Here is a 26,848-nt window from a genome sequence, read left to right on the forward strand (position 1 = left end):
AGCATTATAAACCCTCGCCTCCTAACCCGGTACTCGCCCAAAAAATGTAAACAAAAATTTTATCCCCTCCCCGAGTACCCACCATCTTTGTTCTGCACGCCCTTTTCGCAAAAGGGGAAAATATTGTTTGCTAAAAGATTTTTTAAATCAGCTAAATTAGTTTTATCGGGGGCCGTTTTAATTAAAAATAATAATTAATGCCAAATTTCCTTTTGGTGAAAAGGGTGGGCAACCTCAGGGCCCCCAACAGCCTGTTTTAAGGGTTTCCCCCAAATCTGTGAGGCAGACATGCTTCGGTTCTTTTTGCCCCCCCTGGAAGTATTAGGGGTTTACGGGCCAAACCCAAAATTTTCCCTTTCCGTTTGTAAAAAAAATTTCAATCCCCAACCATGATGCTTGGACAGCATTTCAAAATTTCCAAGTCACCACTCCTGGGGGTGCCCAACTTAAAATATAAAAGTTCACTTAAAAACACCATGGGACAAAAACCCTCCAGTGAAACCATCCCCGGCCACACAAAAGGGTCACCCCACGACTAGGAAAAGGGGGGCTGGGCTATTTTCTTCACCACTTACAATAAAAAACCCAAATACCCTAAAGGAAAGACCCTACAAGCTTCCGTTTATTCCCATGTTTTTTCAAACCCCCCCCAACCCCTAAAACCCTAACCCAACCCTAAACCCAAACCCCTTTAACCCTAACCTAACCCTAAAACCCCAAACCCTTTAACCCCAAACCCAACCCAAACCCCAAACCCCTCACCCGGAAGTTTTCCCAAATTTTCCTTCAACTTATCCCAAAACACACCCCACATTTTTTGGTTTGGACATTTCTCCCCTTCTATAAAAGCTTATCCTCGCTCTCAACGAAGAGTATAATTACTAGAGACTTTTTAAGACCCCCCCAATGCACTCGGATCCCCAACACTCTAGAAAATTCCGCCCCAAAAAATGGTTTTGTGGGGGGGAACAAAAAAAAAGGCAAAATGGTGGCCAAGTTTGGCAAAAACCAGTGAACCCAAATTTGAAGCCCCCAAATTTCCCAAATTTTAACATCAAACCCCTGTTTCCGACGACAAAGTCACCGGGACAAAAAGGGAAAAACCCGGGGTTTAACTGAGGGCCGACACCCCCAAAACGACCCTCGGTCAAAAAACAATCAAAAACCCCGTCAAGAATCTTAACTTACACTCGGGCAAAAAAAACAGAAAAAATTACAAAACTGCATTTGCACCTCATCAGGGGACTTTGGTGGCCTCAACAAACCCCTTTCCCACCCAAATTCGAAAAGGGCCCCAGGGTTTTGTTTTAGGGGGGGGGCGCCCGGGAGAGGAAAATTGTCTCACATTTTTAGGCCGTGTCCGGCTATTGCCCAAAAAAGGGGGGCAATTTTTCCGGGAAACTTTTCCCTTTCCGTCAATGCCCAAAATTCGAAAACCCAACACATCCCCTATTGTCCAACTTCGCAAACCGCACCAAACGCTTAATTTTTGCCAGAGGAGTTGGCCCCGATTGGGTGTGCCCATGCGATTTACTTAAACATCGTCTTATTTTCCCCTTTCTTTTTTCCAAACGCCCAGCTACCACTTCACCGTTCATTTAGGAACTTTTTTACAAACTTACCATCATCCTACATTACACTTTTTTTTTTCCCCCCGGCTTTCCCATAGGCTGCCTCCCCCAGAGGAAAGGCCAAAGCATCACATGCTATTCTGTGAGATTTTGGCCCCAAAGCCTCCTTTAAAATTTTGGGGTTTTGTTTTTAAAGAAAAATTGGTAAAAAAAACATTGCTCTTAATTCCCGAACAAAGCGAAATTATTCCAATTAAGTTCCCCCATAGGGAATTTTTGGTCTCCAGAAAGTGGGGAAATTTTTTTAAAAAAATACGGGAAAGGGAAAATCAGTGCCAAACAAAGCCCCAAAATTTCCAACCCTTAATTTTTGCCATTTTTTTGGGTTTTTTCCCAAAATTAGTTTCGGATTTTTCTGTTTTTGGCGAAAAATGATATTGCCCTGTTGGGGAAGTAAAACGACGTTTCAAATTTAAAAAACTTCTTATTCATGCGAAAAAATTTGGGAAAATTATGTGGGGGAAAAACCCTGTTCATAAAATTTTTTTAATAAAAAAAATGGCTTAAACGACAAAAAAAATTGTTCAATAATTTTTTAGGGCAGTTAAAATTGGGGTCAACAAATAGAGAAAAAAATACGGGAAACAGGGAATGAAAAGCATTTTGGGGCCCTTAAAAATTGCTGAAAAAAATTGGTCCCCAGCAAAAAAAAGGGGGGTTTTATCATTTTTACTATACAAAATACAGCAATACGCCCGGGGTCACGTATAAATTGCCCGGAAAATGTCCGTTTTTTTATTGCTGTTTAAAATTTTTTTAAAATTTTTTAAAAAAATTTAAAAACAGCGGCCAATTTTAAACAGGTTAATGATTAAAACAAACCCTTGTTAGCCAAATAAAAACGCTTTCTTGAGTAACTATTAAAAGGGAGGGGAGCTTTTTCCCTTTATAATTTTCACCCAAAACAAGTAACGCCCGGGATCCCAACTCCCAAAGGCATCAAAATTAAAAAAAGCACATTCTGAGGGAGACATTAACCCTAAAAAAAATTTTAAATATATTATATAAAATATTCTTTAAAATTTCCAATAAACCCTAAATCAAAAAACTGGGGGTCGAAAATTTAAGGGTTTTCAATTTTAAACTGTTATAATTTTTTTGGTGTGTAAGAACCCAAAAACCTAAAGGGAAAGGAAAAAACCCTGGGGGTTTGGGCTCCAATCTTACCCTGCCATTTTGGGTCAGTAGTAAGTTTTGGTAAAAACTTCTAAAGGGTAATCAACTGCTGACGTAATCACCTAAAATGATGAAGTGTTAATTACTTGTTAAAAATAAACCCAAAATTGATGTGTACGATGGGGAAACCCGATGGAAAATTTTAATTTCCCTTTTTTAAATGCACGCCTTTCTATTTTTTTTTTGACATTTTTTTATGAAGGGTATCCTTTTTCTTTCTGAATGTTAAAGCAGTTTTTACTTTTTTTTGCACGGGAATGTTTTTTTAAAATTTTGGGCACTGGTTAAGATCCCCCATTTAAATGGATACAAAACTTCCGAAAACTTTTAATTTCACGCGTTTGCCAAGGAGTTTTTTTTTGATTTTTAGATTAGTTTATTTAAACTTACCTCGTTTTTCCCCGGGCCCAAATCCCCAATTTTGTAGTTAGTTTGCCACCCTTTCTTCCTCCACCCTTCTTCCCCCTTAAAAATAAAAATATTTTTTAAAAAAAAGTCTTTTTTGGAGTTTAATTTTGATAAAGGGCCCCCCCCGGCCCCCCCTTATTCACTTAATAAAAAATTTAGAAAAAAAAAACTGGTATCTCCTTTCAACCCCTCCCAACAAATAAAAAAAGGAATTCCTGTTACCTGACAACAGTCAGTTTTTACAATGAGAGTTAAGGAGGTAATCCCCCGGGCCCGTGTGTAGGGCCGATTCAAACAATCAAATTTGCTTAAACTATCAAAAAGGGGTGCTCGCCATGACTCTAACAAATGTTTTGAATGCCCTCAAATACCAAGAAATCGAAAATTTACGAAAGGGGGGAAATTTAATATATTTTTTTTACGTTGAGTTAAAAAATCAAAACCAAAAAACAAATTCTAAAAATCAATTTTAGTGGTTTGACGGTTAAAAAAAAAGGGCACAATTTCTTTCGGGAAAAAAATTTGAATTACACGTAAAAATTCCCGGGCCCAAAATTTCAAAATTTATTTCTCGAAAAAAGCTTAAACAATTATTTGGGAAATTGGGGGAAACAGTTGAAAAAAAAATGCAGGGAGGTGTTAAAAAACCCTCAAATTTTAGCAAAGTCGCCACCCAATTTTTTGCAACCCTGATAAACGTCACTTGTTCCCAATTTTTGGGGGGCCAAACATGTTGGGCTTTTGGGCGTATGGGGGGGGGGCTTTGGGGGTAAATTTTCTATATGGGGACCCGTTTTCCGGGGGGGCCCTTTTCGTGGGGGAAATAATTTAAAAAAGAAAAGTCAGTGACGGGTAAAAAGTAGGGGGGGTAGTGCTGATTTTGGAATTGGGGTAATGTGTTTTGACATCGTTTAAAAATGGTGACGGCATTGCAATAGTTAAAGTTTTAAGGTGTATCACGGGGGCCCCGCCTTACCCGGAAAACAAAAAAAAGTGGGAAAAAGTTTTTTGGTCTCCAGGTATATCGATATGGGTCAAATTTTATGCGGGCTATATCAGCGGGGGATTTATGAAAAAAAATAAGTGGGGCAAAAAAGTGCAAAAGTGAGTTATTAGACCAAAATATAGTATCCTTTCTTTCTCTCCGACATGCATTTTTCGTGGAAAGGGTTTAATGAGCCACTGGTTTTGATGGGAACTTTTCAAAGTACTGCGCTAGTTCCAAGTACGATTGGGGGTTTTTGGTTTCCCCCGGGGAATGGATCTATTAATTAAAATTCCGGGGTTTTTTATTAGGATATTATGCGATAAGGTGTATAGGATTTTTTGGGTTTTATTTTTGGATGGAGCAGTGGTTAAAATTTGGGTTCCCATTTAACAATCCAAATTCAATTATGTTTTTAAAGTATTTCTATACGCCCCAATTCACAAAATTAAAAGATATTTCGTCCCTTTTTTATTTTTTGTATTTTGAAACCAGGGCTGAAATCTTTAATTTTTTGATCGCGCCATTTATTCACTGTATATTTGATTTTAGATGATAAGAATATTTTAATTTTTTAAAAATGCAAAAATTTAAAAAAAAATCGATTTTAGGATAAAAAATGTTTCATGACGTTTGAACCCCGAGGCTTCCTCCGCTTCAAGTAGTTTATTTTAAGGGGAAAACTAACTTGTCCCTGCTGGTTAATTAAAAGTGGCACTTCTTTTATCCAGGGGGTCAACCTTAATTTAAATTTTTTTAAAATTTATTTATCAACTTTTAAATTTCAAAAAGGGATCAATATAAATTCACACCCAAAAGGGAAGGGGGACGGAAAAAGATCGGTTAACGGGGCCGGGGGGGGCTTCATGGAAATTTTTTTAAAAACGACTTTTTTGTTGGGTTTTGATAGAGGGGGGTTTATATCTATTTAGTGCTTTTAACCGATAGAAAAATGTTGTTCCAAACCGAAATTTTCGCCCGGGGGAAAGGGGCCAGCGTTGGGGTTTTAAAGGGTTAATTGTATTGCGGGGACAATTTTTTTCGCCGGGGCCCCGAAAAATCGAGTCTAAAAATCTATCTTCTCCTACATTTTTCGAGCAATTCACCCCCAAACTTTCAGGATATGTTTTAAGGATATTTAAAAAAGGGATTTTCAGGGCCCCAAAATTTTGAAAATAGGCCTTTTAAAAATTTTTTTTCGATTTTTAAAATTTGGACCTGAAAAAACGTCCCAAAAAAAAGGTTTCCCCGATTTTTTTTTGACTCGATTTTTTAAAGGGCCCCGCGATCAAAAAAACGTCACGAAATACAATTACAAAAAGCGTTTACCTTCTTTCCGGGGGGATAATTTCTTTCTAGGGGCATATTTTTCTATGGATTAAAAGCCATTTTGGTTTTGATATCACCCCCCCATCTATCGGAAAAAACTAAAAAAACGGTTTTTGAGAAAAAATTTTCCCCCAAGACCCCCCCCCCTTTCCCCCCTTTTTAAAATTTTAACGTAATAAAAATATTTGTTGGGGGGGGTGGAAAAGGGAATCTCATGTTTAAAAAAGATGGGAAAAAATTTCTCGGAAAAAAAAAGACCCTAACATAAACAATTTGCAACAAACAAAGTATTATGTTTACACATTTTCGTCGAAATGACCAGCATTTTCTCTAGTTGAGCTTGTTTGGGCGAATTTTTTTCGAACAGCTCAAAAAAAACTGGAAAACATTCCCTTTGCAGATCCTAGTGAGAGGTTTGTTTTTGTACGTGTTTCTGTTTCGCTCCCCAAAACGGCTCGATCGATTTTCTGCTAGCTTTCCCCATTTCTTCGGATAAAGAAATTTAATTTCTTGTTAAACGGTTCCAAATTAAATTGCAACCCCTTAATTCCCCTTAGATAAACTTATATTTTTCTGCCCTTTTTTGGGCAAAAGTTTCCCCAAAAAAAACCGGGTTTTTAAAACAAAATTTTTTTACCCCATTTTTTTACAAATTTTTATATTTTTTGGGGGTTCCCAAAAAAGGGGGCTCCTGGGGGCCAGCGATTGGTTCTAATAGTTTCCTACCTACCTATGTGACCTATGTCGAGTTTCGTCAAAGTCGAATGAGTTTCATGGATAGTTCTTGACCCAAAAAAGAAATTTGGGTTAAAGAATTCAGAATTTCCAAAATTTTATTTAAGCACATGATTGTTCAGAAAACGGCTGATTTGTAACTTGCTCTAATAAAAGTAAAATATCGTCAGTGCTTGTCACAAATTTGTTTAATTGAAATCAGTGAACAATTCATGACACTTTCTCTCTTTACCTCTGACGGGGACGGCCAGCGCCACGTGCTAGTTGTTTAGCGCTTCGCTGCGAGCGAGGCAGAGAAGGAAGAGTAGATACGGATTTCGATCCAGCTTGGTTTACTGGAGGTAATGTTGTTGTCATTGTGTCCTTTCTACGTCATACTTCTACATACAGCTATAATAGATAGATTAAGTAATGTAATTTGAATGCAGATAGAGGCTCGTAGTAGTTATAGTTGTTTCTAAGTACTATTTTAATTGATATAACACAAAACGTATTACTTTAAAAACCGATTACTCTAGATCACTGCATACCATCTGTAGTTACACTGTCAATAATTCACCAGCAGCCGTGGCGTGGCCTGGGCTATGCGACTTTAATATTATACATATTTTTCTCAAATCGTGCCGGAACATTTTGGTACCGATAATGGGTGTGGCCAAAAGGGCGATTTTCCCAGTCTGTATTTTAGGGCTCCGAAGTTTTTTCTGTTCCTAAGACCTTTGAGAGACTCCAAAAAATGTTCAGCCCTCTACTATGAAATGCAGGTAAATATCCATAACTGACTGGATTAATAAGCATGAAGATCTTATAGTCTTCCGTAAGGGCTGCAATCACCTTCGGATTGCAGGTTGCATGTCTAGGTTTTTTCTTTTATGTCGAGGCGGAAAAGGTGCAGGAGACCATCTACTCCACGATGGCATCTGATACAATACAATACAATACAATCTAAATATGTAATTAATAAAATATGTAATTAATAAAATATGTAATTAATAAAATATGTAATTAATAAAATATGTAATTAATAAAATATGTAATTAATAAAATATGTAATTAATAAAATATGTAATTAATAAAATATGTAATTAATAAAATATGTAATTAACAAAATATGTAATTAACAAAATATGTAATTAATAAAATATGTAATTAATAAAATATGTAATTAATAAAATATGTAATTAATAAAATATGTAATCAATAAAATATGTAATTAATAAAATATGTAATTAATAAAATATGTAATTAATAAAATATGTAATTAATAAAATATGTAATTAATAAAATATGTAATTAGGCTGTAACCTTCTTAGTCCAATGGAATAAACCTAGCATGCCTTGGTTGCAGCATCGCTTCACTTATATAGGTGCACAATGCCCATAGGGCCCGATGTAATTGCTATGACCATTATACAGGTCAACTGATGTTTCGGTGTCCCTAATTTTGTTTACACTCGGTCGCTTGTCAAGGCATGTACATTGTACAGGTCATTCGGCGAATTTTCTTTGAAATAAATGATGTATTTGTGTAACAATTTTAAAGTTTATTGATACAAAATTGGCTGACACTACTCGCAATTAGCAAACAACCATATCATCAAACTCATAAGCTTAAAACACGAAAATGAGAACCGATAATATGTCTTTAAACTGACATTGAAGTAAGAGTATCGCAGTAAATTACAAAGGAATCAATCTTTATAGAGACTATTGGTATTATCTGCTTAACAAATTCACAAGTAGGATGCGATACATTTTCCTATCAAAATCGTGCCGCGGTTTAAACTATCGTCACATTAAAAGGTTGAGCTATCAAAGATGTGCACCAAAATTCAAAATTATCATGCACATCCGCATTCCGCTCAAGCTAACATTTTTCACGACTTTTTTCCCAGATCACACGTTCTTTTTCTCTTAAAATAGCTCAAATTTAATTCGAGTAAAATGAATATATGTGCGACTGCAACACAACTTATATTCTTAGTAACAAACATGAACTACTTCAAAAAGTATTTTAAGAGATTGAATTTGAGGGAGGCCGACAAAGGGGGGCCCCCGATTATTAGGTGTCAGATCATATGACGTATAATTAGTGATATATGACGTATAATTAGTGATGTGATCCACCAGCAGAATTTAATTGACCCAGAAATGAGCTAGATATAGGGTAGAGTTCACATGTCTACCCTATATCTATAACGTTATTGACGTTAAGCAGGAGTTGGAGAAACTTACATCTGAGGTTAACAGCCTTAAGTGCTCCGATACTAGCAGGAGGTTGGCAAGAAGGAAATGCAAAAGGTCAAAGACCTCTGGGAGAAAAACCTGTCAGCTACCACACGGATCAAAAACAGAGTAGACGAGGTTTTCACGGAGATTTCTATAGCAGAAACGAAAACGGACGAAGTAGACAAAAGTGTTCAAAAACTAAAATTTGACCTCAAAAACTACTACAACAGTGCATTCTTTCGGGAAGACGGACAGTTGATTAAAGAAATTCACAAAATAGTCACTCAGTCAGAAGGATGGAATGGCGCGATCAGTACCGATGTCCCACCTGTCCCCATTCCCCTAATGACGATGATGTATCATACACTCCACCCTACCAACCTCCCTCACCCTTTCGAGATCAAAGAACTCACAGTAGAGAAAACAACCTACTGTCCCGAAGAAACAATGGATTCAGCATGACTTCCTCGGTTTCTCGAGCTCAGACCTCCACTCAAGCTCAGAACTCCAACTTTACCAGAACTCAGAACTCCAATTTCACCAGGACCCAGAACTCCGACTTCACTGAGCGTCAAACTTCAGGATCCACCACGCCCTCAAAAGTGTTCAAGACGACCCTAATCTCAGACTCAATCCTGAGACATGTCCAGGGTATGGACACCAAGAATGCCCTCGGAAAGAACCATGAATTGACCCTAATCAACAAGCGGGACACAGGTGGACTTAAAGACCAACATGTCAAAGACGAATTATTAAGAAGATATGCGTCAACGTAATTCAAATGCACGAAACTTAAACAATTTTACTATCAATTTGGTGAGAACCTCGCGAATTAGTCATAATTAAGATTTAAGGATAACCCTGGCCCAGACTTGTGTAATCCTGTGTAATCCATGTCAATTCTGTAAATCATAGCTGTACATTAAGAAGTAAACATGATCTGACTGCTCAACTCGTAGATCACATAAGGGACGGGAGCTCTTGCTAAAGGGGGTTCTCGTATCAAGGCATGTGAGACGTACGTGCCAAAGGCATGCAAGGGGAGTGAGCCGATCAAGTGTTCTTAGGTATATGGACACGTTCATTGAAGTTTGAGGAAATTGGTAAATTTCTAAATTCAGTATTCAGTATTCAGTATTCAGTATTCAGTATTCAGTATTCAGTATTCAGTATTCAGTATTCAGTAAATTTGATTAATTATCCTACGAAAAAATGTCTATTGACTTGTTAATTCAAATCAAAAGTACGGAGTTAAACTGGGCTAGATATAGGGTAGAGTTCACATGTTCTGTAAATCATAGCTGGTGGATCACATCACTAGTTATACGTCACATCACTTATTATACGTCATATGATCTGACCCCTAATAATTTGATGGCGGCTCTGGAAACATGTAAGTGACACAACAGGTCGTTTGTTTCGGATAAAATGACTATAATAAAATGCGTTAATCGTCTTTTCGTTGAATTTACATGCTTATCATTAAAATCGTAGCATGAATATTGCACACATTTTCGTATCTTAAAATAAATCAACAAGCACCGAAAATTTGATGTAAAATTGTTACTAGTGCAGAATATCTGATTTCAAGTGCTCAATTTAATTTATGTACCTAGTTTTGCTAGTCGATTTCAAGACTATTCCAATTCAATACTATTATTATGCATAATGCCCAAAAAATGGCCTCCTTATGAATTGTTTATTAACAAAACTGATATCTGTGGCCACACAGACAAAGTTTGACCCAATTTCAGGTTCCAATCAGTGTGTTCCAAGACCAAAATCAACCGATTTTCATAAAATTCCAAGTCATGACCGGTCGACAATTTTATATTTACACCTATTTCTCAATGTTGGCGGTAGCTACCAGTGAAGGAAATGTCTTGGGATTGTATGACCATATTCGATCGATTCTTTTTTCAACCGAATTACAATAAAATTGATTAATTTTCCCCGTGGTGGGGGGGTACCAATGGCATAGAATGGAGACAAATGGCATAAAATTCATCAAATGGCATAGAAATTTCATGGCATAAATGGAAATTTTGTTTGGCCAATTCTCCATTTATGCCAATTTATGCCATGAATTTAGGTCTTCATATTTGACCTTTAGGATGACTTTAAATTCGCAAATATTATTAGTACTTGAATAAGAGACATGTTTCATGCTTTATAACGCTTGGAATGATCGTTAAAGTCAAAGATTCATATGACAAATAAAGAAAATAGAAATGTATTATATCAAATATATACCAAACATTTCACTATTCAAGAAAAGCAAATTGTGAGATGTTCAAAATGTACAGAATACAAACATTGACAACACAACGATTTTGAATGTCATCAAGGAACAATGCATCAGATGATCTATTTGTCTTCGACGAGTAGCCAAACATTTGGAGATCCATTGATTAGGCTATGTTCCTGGCAGTAGTACTTCATCGGGCATGACTTATAAGAAATAAATCTAACCACTCCTGTTGCAAAGTCCTGCTGAGATTTGAAGACTTTAAGAGTTTCTGTACTGCCAGCTTTCAAAACTGTTGAACATCCGCATTCAGGTTGATTGTATATGCGAACATCAGAAGACACTCCAAACGCGTCCCCCTTGAATCTTGAAAGACGAGATTTTGTTGATAAAGTGCTTCTTCCTCCATTGAGCGTGAGTGTCTCAAAAGACCGGAAGGATAGTGTTCCATATTTATCTGTTGATATCGTTTCTCCATCATCACAATCATCAACTCCAGGTTCTACCTCATAAGCTAAGTCGTCCTCATCCTCGAGGCATCCAGCTTCATCATCTACAGCTTCCCAAGAAAGTTCTTGGCCATGGACGATTGGCTTCCCACTCCGTTCTTCAGGATCTGCGACTGCGGCGAACACAGGGAAATTGTTTCTTTTCCCTTCTCGAATGCAGTCCCTCGATGCCCTGTCCAGCGTTTTTGCCAACTTGCCTAGGCTTATCATACCACCAGTCCATTTCACTCGTTCTGCTTTCTGGCCTGTAGATTTAATCTTTTTGAGGTGAACTGTAGGATGCAAAACTGTACTTCCACGTGCATGTGCAATTTGCAATTGCAGATGTGTCTTCATGTAATGATAAAGCACTGTACACATTCTTTCTCTCCATTCCATGGGCCATAGTTATCGCATCCATATTTCTTGAGCGACCAGATGAAAAAGAAACCCGAATAAATGCAAACAGCTGCTCATTCTGATCACTTCCAAGGTAATAAGTGACGATTTCAGCATTAGGGAATTGCTTCTTCAGCAGAGTTAAATACAAAACAAGACCGTCACAAGTACATATAAGATCAAGGTACGTCTGATTCGTTATGCTGACAGCTGAGTAAGTATTCTCTTTCCAAGTAACGAAAAATGTTTTTTCTCAAACAGTTCCATTTTTATTATACTTTATAGTTTAGAGTCTAATTTGGCATGATATCAGATCACGTGATATTACATGGCCCCATGGAGAGCATTGCCAGAGCAATTGGCCAGAGAGCTCCATAGAAGTAAGGGGCCTACTCTAGCCAACAGCTCTAATACATTTCCTTCCTCAACTTCATTTTCTTCATCTAACTGCTGCTGCTGCTCAGCAACTACTTGATAGCTGGCACAGTGACAATTGTCTGCGTAGTGTATCTGTTAGCCTCAATTTTGCCTCAAGGAGGGAAGGTAGCCTCAATCCAACCTCACATAAGTTTCGATAAAGTCTCAATAACCTTCGGGCTACAATTACAAGTTTTATAGTGGGTCTATAACATGTTTCCGTACATTAAAGTTAAAACTTAAAATGCGGTCGAATCATTTATTAGCCTCATTTTGGCCCCCTACAAGAAGACTCTGCGATTTCTGAAATGTTGAGCTTGAAGAGGATGAATAAATTTTTATTGTTGACACATTAGATAGTCACAATACCGAACATGCTCGAAAATATACACAAAAGTATACTTGTTAGCCTCATTTCACCCTCTCACAAGGTGGTTAGCCTCATTTTCACCTCGAAAATTTGAAGCTATAATCCGACGGAATTTCATGTGCAACATAGATATTAAGTAACTTGTGAGTTGTTAACCTGTTTCCGTACATTAAAGTTAAAATGCGGTCGAATTTTTATTAGCCTCATTTTGGCCTCCTACAATTCAAGTAGACTCGGCGATTTCTGAAATGTTGAGTTTGAAGAGCTAGAGGATGAATCAATCTTTATTGTTGACGTATTAGATAGTCACAATACCGAACCAACTCGAAAATATACACAAAAGTATACTTGTTAGCCTCATTTCACCCTCTCAAAAGGTGGTTAGCCTCATTTTCACCTCGAATATTTGAAGCTTAAATACCGATTAAATATAATCCCAAGGAATTTCATGTGCAACATGGATATCAAGTAACGTGTGAGCTGTTAACCTGTTTCCGTACATTAAAGTTAAAATGCGGTCGAATTATTTATTAGCCTCATTTTGGCCTCCTACAAGTAGACTCGGCGATTTCTGAAATGTTGAGTTTGAAGAGGATGAATCAATCTTTATTGTTGACATATTAGATAGTCACAATACCGAACCAACTTGAAAATATACACAAAAGTATACTTGTTAGCCTCATTTCACCCTCTCAAAAGGTGGTTAGCCTCATTTTCACCTCGAATATTTAAAGCTTAGATCTCGATCAAGTATAATCACTAAGGATTATACTTGCAACTTGGATATCATGGACGTAACATGAGAAAGTTCTTTTTTGAAAGTGGTGAGGCTAATTTGTTAGCCTCGATTGTCCCTTGCAGTTAAATCACTCCTACTGAGTCTAGTGAGTGAGCTAGGAGGTCGCCGAACATCTCATTTTAAAGCCGTATCGATTTTCTATACGCATACCAAAAATCAAATGCGTAAAACAGAAATGAAATTACAGAAGTTTTAAATTTTTTGTCAAAAAACGAACTTTTAGGGGTGTTTCTAATGACCAGGGTCAGTACAACAAATAGAGATAAAGGTGGACAGTACTAGTGGGGTGCAGACTATTCGTTATTAAATTCTCAGTTCAAAGTTTTAAAATTTAATATTTCGAATGGCATAGAATGGAGACAAATGGCATAAAATTCATCAAATGGCATAGAAATTTCATGGCATAAATGGAAATTTTGTTTGGCCAATTCTCCATTATGCCATTTATGCCATTGGTACCCCCCCCCCCCCCCCCCGTGGTACAACAGGGGAGTAGAGGGTAGAAGGTTTCCTAGTGCAAAATTCTTACCCTTATATTATTCAACTTAAAGTTTACAATATGGTGGATGAGGATCGTTGAAAGATAGTACAACATCACACTTAAACACTTGTTCGTTATCAATTGCCAAGTTTGAAACGTCCAAATAAAAACGTTAGCAAATATACCATAGTTCACATTTACTATCAAATCCCCGAAAACGAACATATAAAACCATTCTAAAACCCCGTATTATTTATACAAACTTAGCTACTGCTATGAATAATGAATATGACGGTGTAATCCAAAAGTGAGCGGTACCTGTCACGTGGGGTACGACACAGCAAAGTAATTGTGACTCTCCGAATAAAAACATTCGTACGAACACAAACAAGCTCTTATAGGAATGTTCCCGGCCCTGTTTGACAGTTTGAGGACTGCTTTAGCGTCCACAAAATGAACACATTCCAGCCAGGAGAAAAGGTAAGATTTATCACAAAGGACACATTTCCGTGCGTCTTTCAGGAGGTTCAGTACGTCCGGACGGACGGTGGCTTGTTTGCGGAGGATGGAGTTGCGGTCTTTGAAAGATTGCAGAATCATCCGAGCACACAACTCCTGAGGATTGAACCCGTGACATTGAGGAATAGGGATAAATCACGTATCACTCGCAAAGTTACAAATAATCGACAAAAGCTTATTATCAATAGAAGTGCAGTTTTATTATAATACTATAGACCTAAGGCCTAGGCATTTAAAAATTAATCAGATTATCTTATTTTTTAATTTTCTAATATAGCTATAAATTACCTTCAAATAAAAGACATCGTTAACATTCTGACTGAGTACAGGAAGGTGCTCCAACAAAGGGTTTTCATCGCAGTGCAGTTCAGATAGTGAGCAATGGTATATTCCCTCAGGGAACATCGTTATGTTGTTGCAGGATATGTCTAGAATCTGACACGTGACATTTTTATTTCTTGCTGGTTTATTAAAATAAAATTCAGAAACAATGTTGAAGTGAGCAATATCAATGACATCGATCGTGGTATGACATATGGTTTGGCACCAAAATAACTGCCTGACAAACGGCAGTAAGGGGGCAGGGGGGTCTTCATAGAAATTTTCTCAAAATCGACTTTTTAGTTGTTTCTAATAGAAGGGAGAAATATTTATCAGCTATTTTTGATTCCATCGAAAAATAGTGTTCCTCGTAAAATTTATCGCTGGTCAAAGATCAGCGCTTATGATTAATTGTATTATGAGTAATTGTAAATCAGGATGATGATTAATCACTCTACACTCGACTGTCACGTGACTTTTTCAACCCGTTCTCTAACTGGTCCTGAACGACTTTTCGAAATCCTAGCCCTCTAATCTAGGTAAACTATAGGTAAAAATATAGTATTAATCATAAGCTAAAATGTACTAATCTTTGTATTCTAAATGGGGAAAAGAAGAAACATTGTCAGTCAGTCGAGAAAATCTGATCCCAACCTTAACCCTAACCCTATCTTTAACAAAAGCATACACTGAAACCCTAACCCTAACGAGAAACTAGACTAAATTCCTTATACGGTCATATCACGTGATCGAGACAGTTTTTCGCCAATATCTCGTCCGGGGAGCATTTTAACCCTATATGTCATGGGGAGTGATTCGGAATCAGCGTCCGAAAATACATCGATTGAAGTTGGTTTCAACTGTCGGGGGCCCTTTTAGAACAATCTCGAAGATCGACTGTAGAGTTATTTAGCACGCTCGTGTAAATCATGCGCATATACTGAATATCTCGTCTAAAAATCTTCTTATACAGTTTTTGAGCAATCACGCACCCTGAAACTTACAGGGAATGTTTTAAGGATCATTTAGAAGATTCTGGTCGGACAGAATTTTGAGATAGGCTTTTTTAAATTTTTATTCGATTTTGAAAATCGTGGACCTGGTTTTTGATGATTTTTCCAGGTCCAAGATTTTCAAATTATAAAAAAATCCCTTCTATTAGAAACAACTGTAGTTAACAAATTTCTTCAAAAGATTAAATCCTAAAAAAATTTTATGATTTTTTTGCCAATGAAAGTTGTTTTTTAAAACAAACTTCTCTCAATTTTATAAAAATATTAAGTGTTGTGGTTCTCGAACTAAATAATACTAACTAAATAATAACTTATTCACTTCAGGTTAACTGTATTTTTAATTGTCATTGAATCAAATGAGATGCTAACCTGAAGAGCCTGACAGTGACCAATCTCCTCAGGAATTTCAGATAATTCGTTCTTATATATCATCAACTTTTTGAGGTTCTTAAGATAGCCCAATTCTCGTGGCAATTCTTTTATCCTGAAAGAAAGTGTTTTAACTATCTCGCAAACCACCAGCTTCAAGCTTGATATAGGAAGGTGTTATAGAAAAACAACCAGTCTCTGTTATAAAATTGATTAATAATAAATTAGTCAATTAGTTCAACCCTGTACCTGTTATTTCCCAGATGTAACTCTGTTATCTCAATACAAGATAATATCTCCGGTGGTATGACTGATATCCTGTTTTTATCAAGACACAAGATCTTCAAACTCTTCATCCCACGTATCTGAAAGGGACCATTTGGTTGCCACTAATTAATCACAGAATAAATGAAAGTGCCTATAATATTGAACTTTACTATTATAGAATCTAAATTTACATCTTTAATTGGTCTCGAAATTTGTGCTTACCTCTGGCGGAATTGCAGATATCTGATTATTGTTAGCATTGAGAAGTTTACAGTTGAACAATCTTATGATCACTTCCCCGTTAAGTTCCTCGAGTTGGTTGTTGAAGATGTGGAGTGTGTCTATAAGTGGGAAACATCCCAGCACCAGAGGGAGTTTAACAAACTCATTGTTACCGAGATTCACAAACTGCAAGTCTGAATAATTGTTGTGTAGATAATGGGAAATTGGTTACAAAATTAATCATAGGTCTACAATCTAAATAAATAATGATAATTATGACGACTAATTTAAAGTAAAAATGAGTAACAAGTGCCCACAAAATGAGTAACAATAACCCGCTTTGCAGGGTCTATCGGAAATAGATATATGTTTGCACCCCGTGTCTATATATAGATTCGTCAGGGATTGTGTTTAACAATATCTAGGAAGAACCGTGATATCAAAGTGACTGATACACCTGCTATCGATTTCCCGGAATTTGTTAGATGCTAGTATACTAAAACTTCGTGCGTATTGAAAATCACTGGTCACGTGTCTGGCACATATCACTGGACTTACAAACTCTTATCAACTCTTATCTATAATTTGTGGACACTTGTCACTGAAAAGAATCTAAGTGTTAACCTCTCAACTGCATTTTGAGTTTACACAAAGATAGACACCTCATACGCTATGCGCACTAGGAACTATCTATCATATAGAACCTGCTTCGTAGGGTCTATCTAAGTTAGATATATGTTAATATGGCAAGTCTATGATATTTTACAATACACCTAACATACCTCTCAAGTTTTCTAACTCATAGGGAAGTTCTCTTAGTTTATTATTTTTCAGGATCAGCTGCTTTGCACCAGTTACTTTACAAAGAAGTGGAGGTATTCGTTTCAGGGCCTTGTTACACAAAGTAACCGATTTGGATTGTCCTCGAACTGCACTCAGAAGGGATGTGTCGGCCATGTGACATTGTACTACATTGATGTTAGTGAAACAGAAATGTGATAAAAACTTGGAATCTTGTCAATTATCCAAATAAATCAGAGACAAATAGACCTACAGATTGATATGAGTAATGAAAATGGTTGATAGATTTTAAGAATTACTCAAGATTAAAACATCAGGGTAAATGAAGTACTTTTCAATTATTCGTAGCTATACACACACACAATATTGCACAGCGCACATCGTTACAAATCAGTGCAGCAAAACATTATTATAAAATACACAATACTCATTTGGAATGTCGAGAAAAATCGATAATAATAACTTTCTTGAAAGTAATATTTTTGTTAGTTCTACGCTGTGACCACTTAAGTTTGTGAAAAACAAAACCTAAACAACTTAACAGGGTCCTCAGATCGAAACTGTTTCAAATTAACTTATTATCATATTATGCATATATGATTACCATCACATCATATTTCAGAATAAAAAGTCATCTCAAAGTGGTTTAAAGTCTACATCGATCCTATTTCTCAACAACTAACTTGATAACAAATACCAATAGCATAATTGTATGCACATCATTTGATGGGCGGCAGTTTTTGTTTGCCTGAACTTGCCGGTTTTGGAACCAGACCAAGATCTCCCAAACGGTAGTGGCTGATTTTGTTGGGATCAATAAGCTGGGATGGGATAGTTGCTGAGAGTTTACCTGCCTGAGATGTCTTGCTGACACTATGTTCAGTAATTATATCTTTTGGTAATCCTTCAGTTGGTAAACCTGCAGCTGCTAACAAAGTCAGGAGGGTGTGGAATAACCTCTCTCTGTCGACTGGATCCTCACCCTGTTCGATAGCTTCCTTCTTCATCTTATCAGATATATCATCTGGAGACACTTGAAGTGCAACTTGAATTCCGAAAGCTGCTTCAAAGATTATTCGAGATAGTTGGTTCACTCTTGACTTGCTGGCTTTGAGTTCCTCAATCTTTTTCTGATAAGCTTGCTCGTATTCCATTTTACCCATCTTCTTGTCCTCTAAATCTATCTCAACATCTGCAAGTTGTGACTCTAAAATATTCATGGTCATGGCCATTTCCTTGTGGTCAGTCTCCATGATCTTGTATTCGTCAACGTTTTGTTCATACTTTTTCACTTTCTGCAACAGCATATTGATCATTTTTTGACAGGTATTGTTTTTCCTCGCCAATTCTTTTTCATTGTCTTCAAGCATGTTAATTGTCTGTTGATGCCTCTTGTCACGAAGTCTTAATTCATCATTTTCCTTAATCAGCTCAATAGTTTTCTCGGACATTTTAGCTAGCTGAGCATTGATAGACACATTTTCACGAATTGTTCGCTTTGTAGTTTCTGCCATCTGCTTATTCGACACTTTCCTAAATTCAGCAGCAACCGTGTTTACTCGAGCAGTCATTTCTTTTTTTAGCCTATCCCGGTTTTGAACCTCTTTTCTTTCTAGGTTGTACACTGCATCTTTGCGACTGTTCTGTTCTTGTTCCAGTAATTCTTCCATGGTTTTGAACTTGGCCTCCAATTCCTCTTTGTTTTGTCTGAAATCTTCCAGTTGCTCCAACTTTCCATTTATCAACATATTCTCTGATGTAAGCTGGTCTTTAGTTTCCTGGGCTTCAGTTTTCAGCTGTGTTATCTGCAACTCGTATGAATCTTTTTCAGCATCCTTTGCTTGTTGAAGACTGATGAGTTTCTCCTGCAGGTCTGCAACTTCATCCCCCATCTGCTCCAACTTTTTCTTTAAAAATGCAACAATTTCTTTTTTATCTTGAGTCTGCTTTTCATAATTCTTCTGTAGATCTTTACTCTCTATTTCCAACTGATCACATTTACTCTGATATCTGTCAAGACGCTTTTCTAAATCATTTATCTGTATGATGTAGAATTCCTTTTGCAGTTCTGTTATAGTCTCTTTCTTAGGTCCATTCTCTTCAGTACCCGATTTTTTACCCTTCTTGCCACCTTTCTTACCCTTTCCACTTTTCTTACCTTTCTTTTTAGGGGGCATACTCTACCTGAAGCAATTGTTAATAAATTGACATATCCAACACAATTCATTATGAAATACAAAAATTAGGTACATGCAGATTGCAGAAAAAGTTATATTATTCAAGTAGGTTGGACACAACCTACTCTAAGACAGAGCATGTTCAGAGAGGAGACAGAAAGCAATGCACCAAAATAAGTGGTAATGTATGCACACCGCTTCCTTAATCCTGTCAACACAGGTATGCCACAGGGTAGGGCAGTAAAAACCCGATTTACCGTGAACTTTGGGTAAAGCAAAGAGTGAAACACGTCACAGTTCCGACCTATAGCCCAAAGTCAAACGGAATTTGTGAACGCTTGGTGCAAACCTTTAAAGGAGGTTTGCACCAAGCGTTTTGAGCTCAAAACTCAAGCAGTCATCTTTGGTAGGAAAAACGTTAAAACAGTATGTACAAAACATCATATGTACACTTAACGGATCCGAGCTTGAAGTTGTTGACTGTTATTGTTACCTTGGATTTAAACTGCATCAATCTGATGTGCAGGTTGCTCAACAAAACCTTAAAACCAAAGCAATGTGAGCATTCTTTGGCCTGAAAAGGGTTATCATGCATTCAAAATTATCTTTCGAAGCACTCCTAACACTGCTCGACTCACTAATCAAGCCCATTCTATTATACTAGCAGGAACCCGTCTAACTTTAAAGTGGTGTCAATACTCAAGAGACTAAAATAATTATTACCTATTTAATTCGCGTTTTTGACACCACTTGGGGGTCCAAATTTTCGGCTCTAAAATCATTATTCCTTGGCCAATTTTTTATTTTTTCATGCTGATTTGGAGGCCATTAAAGCAATTGACCCAGCCAAAAAAGTTTCAGTTGTATATCTTTTACGGTTTTTGCGGAAAGTCGTGTTAAAGTTGATGCCGTGGTGTCAGTAAAATGGTACGGATATATACATATATATCGTCTCGCTTTATATATAGTAAGATGGTGTTCCAATATGGACAGTGGACACCCACTCTAGTAGGATCAATAAAACGATTAACTTCTAGTTCTCATCACCTTAGAATTGAAAGGGGGAGATATGACAAAACTCCACTTGATGAAAGGACCTGCAACTATTGCGAGCTGAACACCAACCAGCTATTCATCGAGAACAAGAATAATATGCTCCATTTCAAAATGGAAATCTACTCAATAATGTCGGTAATGGTAGCTTCAATCTTGCCTCCATGTTCATGTCGCACCCCGATCGCAAGGATAATCTCAGTGATGACCCTGGTCGTAATCAGCTCTGCACAGCTCTGCACTGTTTCAGTGTATCCTGATGCATGAAATCTCGTACATTGCCTACGTATGGGGTAGCCGGTAAACAGCCACGGATGATTTTGACTGTGAGTTTTTCATCACTTCCTGACATGAGCCAGACCTCAGCTGGATCCTTCCCATCCCTTTTTCTTGGCTTCCTGTTCAGTCTACATCTTCAGTTTTCTTCATCAGTTAGAGCTGCCTTGTACTCGAACTTTGCCTCCACAGTTTGCCACAGTACCTCATTTGGAGGCAAGACCGGCTCTCAGGCACTGGCTAACTTACCGCGCACGGCTTAGTTTTCCGCCCTCTCTACTGTTCTTGTGTTTGCGCTCACCCACTCTTCAGTGGGCTGTTCATTTGACAGAGTTACTGGCTGGCACTCCCAACATTTTCTCAGTCACCATCACTGCCCAATCAAAATGATGCAATTATTATATATATAGACCAATTAGTAACTTACCTTTCCTCTCGAAACTTATTGAAAAGAGTGTCCAGAAACAGATGACTAAACATCTTGACCACCACAATCTCCATGCTGAACATCAAAGTGGTTATAGGTCAAACCATAGCTGCGAAACTGAAACCCTTACTAAATTTACAATGATCTCCTTTGTATCAGTGACATGAAAAGCAAGGTTATCCTCCTCCTTTTGGACCTTAGTGCTGCTTTTGATACTGTAAATCATCACTTTTTCCTTCTAAAACTAAAAAGGATTTTGGTTTTGAAGGTACTGTTCTCAAATGGTTTACATCATACCTCAATAACAGATCCTTCACTGTAACTATTGATAAATCAAGATCAAAGAGATGCGTCCTTAGAATTGGAGTCCCGCAAGGTTCAATTCTAGGTCCAATTCTGTTTATACTGTACACAAAGGAGCTTAATCATATTGCAAAGAGACATGGATTTAACATCCACATGTACGCAGATGACACCCAACTTTACATTGAGTTTAACCCACTATTTCGAGATCTGTCAACAATCAAAGAGAGAATTACACATTGTTTTCAAGAAATTAAGAGCTGGATGACCCAAAATAAACTCAAATTAAACCAAAACAAAACAGAAGCTCTTGTAATACAGACCAAGAATAGTAACTCTTCATGTCCAGTCGATTCAATACACCTTGACAATGCAGCTGACCCTGTGGATGCATCCCACACAGTAAAAAGTTTATGTGTCCTCTTTGATCAATTCCTTACATTTGAAGATCAAGTCAATTCAATTATCAGTTGAGGAACCTTCGAGTTATAGGCTCAAAGCTTAACTATGACCTAAAAAGACACGCTCGACATACCCTCTCCCACATTTCATGGTCCCCTCCTCAAGACCTCACCTACCCCCAAGAAAGACACCACAGCCAAAACAGTGATCAACCTCTCTGGACAGACCCTCTCCACAGCTGAAACTGACGTCCTCTCCCTTGGACTGAAGTTCGTCCCGACACCCACCTCAGATCCTACCCCCGACCTGGCTCCCCTCATACAGAATATCACTAAACAACTAGGAGAAGGCATGGAAGCCTCAGCCACATATCAGGTCACCTCTGTATTATCTAAATTTGACAATAAACGTGACATGACCACCGACAATTTGACTCCACAACAACGTACCGCTCTTAAATCTTTAAAATCTAAGAAATCTGAATTGAAATTTCTTCCTGCTGATAAGGGCAACGCCACTGTTGTACTGACTCACGATCAATACATAACCAAAGTTACCGACCACTTATCCTCAGGTAGTTACACCCTCTTAACGAAAGACCCCACTCAATCCGTTACCACTAAACTACAGAAAGTCCTCAAGAAACTACACACCGACAAGAAGATCACGACCGACCTATACCACAAGATGCGCAATCTACATCCTAGATCCCAGGTCAAGATTCATGCGAGATGGCGAGACAGGCTCATCGCACAAAATCTTAAAATAAACACAGAAAAAAAAACTAACAACAAAATGTGTGAGAAAATAGAAAAAATGTAATTTAAAAGTTTTAAGCGACACAAAAATGTACTTTATATTTTGTGAATTCGGAACTTAGTGCGGTGTGAGATCACGTGGTTAAAGTATAACAACTTTGAGCCGCGCAATTAGTGCGAGATTTTGACGAGTTTAGTATAAATCTCACCCCAATATCGCGAGTCTAGCTGCGAGATTTCGGCACCCTCTTTCAGCACTACATATTCGGTCGCGCGCAACGGCCCCATCATACTATTCTTTAACTTGCTGGCCTTTTCGTCTTCATCATCAAGCCGACTTTTCATGGTCATTGAACTTTTGGTATTGATTGTTTTGAATTATTACTGGTTGTGTTACTCTGACGGCTTACTTTTCTGTACTGTCTAAGACTAAGTCTTAAAGGATACTAGTTGTTGTCGACATTAATCGGTTTATAAGATCAAGATTCACAGTGGTTACTATAGTTACCATGGTTACCATTAAAGGAGGTCCGGTAATGGTCGAAATCTCAAGGTACTATTCCTGGCTACAGTCGACTCATCGAATAAGTCGACTTTCTCAGAATAATGAATATACTTGACACTACCATAGGCACAGTGGATATTTCTTCATTAAAAGTTTGAAAAAGGGTCTCTTCAACTGTAGACCTGACTTATTAATCCTAGCAGGTAAGTAACTCTGGATCCTCATCACATTGATTCCATTCTAAATTCTAGCCATAAACAAAACAAATATTACCAGATAACTCCGTTCACCATAATTTGATATGTTCCAGTATGAACGAGGCCTTCCCCGGACAAATCCTTAAATGCCAGTCTTCTCTAGCTGAAGTACGAACTGTATAATTTATCAGATAAAGTATATTACAAGATGCTCTGGTGATAATTTTAGTAAAATAATTAATAATTGCCAAAAGAATGACCGTCGACGGGACTCGAACTCGGGATCAGCTGCTTAGCGGCCGTTCCTTAAACTGGGGCGCTACGTGAGGCATGTCAGATTTTCAATATGTAACAATATATACTTCATAAAAATACACACGTAAATTTTTCGTTATGTATTGATCCAAATTACAGCGGCATACTTACAATTCTGAGAAATAAACATCGAGCGACATAAAGCGACATACTTACAATTTCGCTTACAAAGGGACATCTTTTTAAATACAAAGTAATTTGTGGGGCAAGAAATCTTGCAGTCTGGGGGGGGGGGGGGGGGGGGGGGGGAATCGCATTTTTAGTCTCAAAATTCAATCTCATCGCACTTTTTTTAGAATCTTGATAGGGGTCCTAGATGGCCTCAACTTTACGGACAACCTAAGATACACAAACCCGGCGCACCTATCCGTCCCGTAGTCAGCTTCTACAACACCCCCCTCCAAGCCCTCCACAAAGTCCTCGCATCTTTCCTCAAACCCCTAGCCCAGAACCCCTTACGCCTCAAAGACTCTTCCGACTTCAAACATCGCTTCGACTCCTCTCTCAATCCCTCCTTCCACTACCACGCCTCCTTAGACGTCCAATCCTTGTACACCTCCTGTGACATGCGCCTAGCCCTCAAACTGTCATCTCCTCCTTTGAACAGAACCCCTCTCGTCTTCCCTCCAATGTCACCACCACCACCATAGGCTCCCTTATCAACTTTTGCCTTGACAACTCATACCTTGAATTCAACGGCTCCTTCTACTCCCAAGACGAAGGTGGTACAATGGGATCCCCCCTCATTGTTGAACTAGCTGAAATCCGCCTTGCTGAAATCGAGACCTTAGCTTTATCCTCATGTCCTGACCCTCCGAACACTTACTCCCATTTCGTTGACGACGGCCTTGGATCTTTCAGAGACAGAAACCACGCAGAATCCTTCCTTACATTCCTTAACTCCCTTACTGAAGACCTCAACTTTACCCAAGAACATCCCTCTACAGACGGAACTATACCCTTCCTTGACGTTCTCATCCACCCTGACAAATCCACATCAGTCTACAGAAAACCCACCCACACCAACCTCTACACCAAGTACTCCTCCTGCACCACCAACTCATCTAAGAACGCAGTCATCCGATCACTGACCAGAAGAGCCCACAACATCTGCTCACCCCAACACCTTGACGACGAACTCCAGACAGTACGACACGTTTGCCTCCAGAACGGCTTCCCTCCTCACCGCATCACCACCATCATGGACGAAGTACAACGGAAATTCACCAACCCCTCTCGCCACCAATCCCTAGCCTCATTCAACCGACAGACCCGTGAACATGCCCTTAGTGTTTCTCTTCCTTTCCATCCCTCCCTATCCAAACCCATCTCCAAGATACTCGGACAACACGACATCAAAGTCACTCACTCCTCTGCTACCTCCCTCCGCAACCTCCTCACCAAAACGAAGACCACACCCCCTACTCACCTCACCCCCAACACCATCTACGAAATTTCCTGCTCACAGTGCCCCTCCAAATACGCCGGACAGACCTACAGACCCTTGGTCCACCGCATGAAAGAACACGAACGATGTTACAGACTCAACAACGCCATCGACGAATCCACAGACAGAATCAAATCAGCCCCTGCACATCATGCCCTGACCACCGGCCACACCATCTCCTGGAACAACATCGAAGTCCTCAAATCCCTCACCTCACGCTCCCAACTAGACCTCACAGAACACGCAGCTATACAAATACGACAACCAGCTATGAACAGAACAGACCGCGCACCCAAATGTAGTTCCCTCTGGGACCCCATTCTTCCTAAAATTGCCAAATCCTTAAAGTCCAGACCATCTGCATTTCCTTCTCAACCTCAACAGAAGACTAATTTTTTATTGACATTGTACTGTAATTTTCACTTTCCCACCCACACCTCCCCCACCCTCCATCCCTGACACCACTCAATCACATATAAGCATTGTCCACCACATCACATTCAGCTGACGACGATTAACACATGTTTATTGAAAGCTTCTACAAGTTAAATCATCGTATCTCTTATATGTTTTTAACCCAACTCCACTCAGTTCTAAAAAGACATTATTATTATTAAATCTAAAATAGCTAATAATTTAATTAATTATTAACAGGCCCCTTAACGTGGGCAATAACATACGCTTTATAAATTATATAAACAAACTCAAGTCTATTTTCCTTCAACCTGATACCTGAGGAGAAGAGCTACGAGGGATAGATGATATCTATTGCTCAGGATTTACGATTGTGCTCTGCCAATTGCATCACTTGATTTAATTTATTGTATATATACTGTTTGACATTTAGTCTATTTTCCGATTTTGCTAATTGTCTCTTTAGATCTTTTTCGGTCTTTCGAGGGAGTTCCCACATCTGCTGGTTGAGAATACTCAACATAACATTCATGATGCTTGACTGCTTTATTGACCCGGCAGGCACCGGCGGCAGACATCCCAACACCAGTGCGTTGGGACATAGTGTAGCTCAGCGGCAGCATGAGCCCTGGTTTCCTGCCACATTGATACCTCTGAAAGTACAGAAAGGTGGTGGATTTCGGGGTCCAGGATCCTCCCTCTTTATCCTTTAAGGTGTTATCATTTCTCTGAGATGTTTGCAGAGTTTTTGTTTTCTAGTCTATTTAGTTGGCTAAGTCCTGGAGAGATTCATTTTGTTCCCAAAGAAATTCGACTCTCCTAATAAATGCTTCTTGTGTGCTGCTTTTTGTTGAAAAGCTCATTCACTGTTTGATCTTTTCAAAACTAGACTATTACAATGGTTTACCCGCTTTTCTCATAAAGAAACTCCAGAAGATACAAAATTCCTGTGTACGATTCTTGTTTGGTAGAAAAGCTATTAAAAATGGGACAGTGTCACTCCATTCCTGAAACATGCCCATTTTCTTCCAATTAGACAGCGAATAGAGTATAATATTGCTCTAACAGTGTTCAAATGCGTCAATGGTCAACAACATAGTTCCAGACTATATCACCAAATGCATCGACATCAAGAGTCAACCTGTAAGTGTGCTACGAACTGAACAAAACTATTTCCACCTAAATGTTCCTCCTGTCTCAAACTGAGAGAGGTTTTAGTTACTGTGAACCCTCCGTATGGAATCAGCTTCCTTAACAATTGAGAACATTGACTGATATTGTCTTGTTCAAAAAGAGACTAAAGACTCATTAACGGGTGATATTCGTAAAATATCTGTTCCATATATTAGGACCATCAGTTAAACAAA

The 26,848-nt window shown here is 38.3% G+C and overlaps 3 protein-coding genes across 3 annotated transcripts; 1 reads left to right on the plus strand and 2 right to left on the minus strand.

Annotated features, from left to right (window-relative positions):
* Positions 1 to 13,774: 13,774 nt before the first annotated feature.
* LOC134821930 (leucine-rich repeat-containing protein 69-like) lies at positions 13,775 to 17,380 on the minus strand. The gene is made up of 6 exons (XM_063832758.1): positions 17,189 to 17,380; positions 16,407 to 16,600; positions 16,167 to 16,282; positions 15,918 to 16,032; positions 14,503 to 14,649; positions 13,775 to 14,310 (listed from the first exon to the last, which is right to left on the minus strand). Exons 1-6 carry the CDS (start codon positions 17,361 to 17,363, stop codon positions 14,017 to 14,019), a joined length of 1,041 nt encoding a protein of 346 aa, XP_063688828.1. The 5' UTR covers positions 17,364 to 17,380; the 3' UTR covers positions 13,775 to 14,016.
* Positions 17,381 to 17,526: 146 nt separating this feature from the next.
* LOC134821929 (cilia- and flagella-associated protein 157-like) lies at positions 17,527 to 19,403 on the minus strand. Its single transcript, XM_063832757.1, has one exon. The coding sequence runs from the start codon at positions 19,382 to 19,384 to the stop codon at positions 17,927 to 17,929; it is 1,458 nt and encodes a 485-aa protein (XP_063688827.1). The 5' UTR covers positions 19,385 to 19,403; the 3' UTR covers positions 17,527 to 17,926.
* Positions 19,404 to 19,567: 164 nt separating this feature from the next.
* On the plus strand, positions 19,568 to 26,194 carry LOC134821684 (uncharacterized). Its single transcript, XM_063832389.1, has 5 exons — positions 19,568 to 19,604; positions 21,964 to 22,290; positions 22,420 to 22,559; positions 24,228 to 25,365; positions 26,043 to 26,194. The coding sequence occupies exons 1-5, from the start codon at positions 19,568 to 19,570 to the stop codon at positions 26,192 to 26,194; spliced, it is 1,794 nt and encodes a 597-aa protein (XP_063688459.1).
* The last annotated feature ends 654 nt before the right edge of the window (positions 26,195 to 26,848 follow it).

This window comes from Bolinopsis microptera, chromosome 10 (assembly GCF_026151205.1).
Source record: "Bolinopsis microptera isolate Bmic1 chromosome 10, MBARI_Bmic_1.0, whole genome shotgun sequence".
Classification (NCBI taxonomy): Eukaryota; Metazoa; Ctenophora; class Tentaculata; order Lobata; family Bolinopsidae; genus Bolinopsis; species Bolinopsis microptera.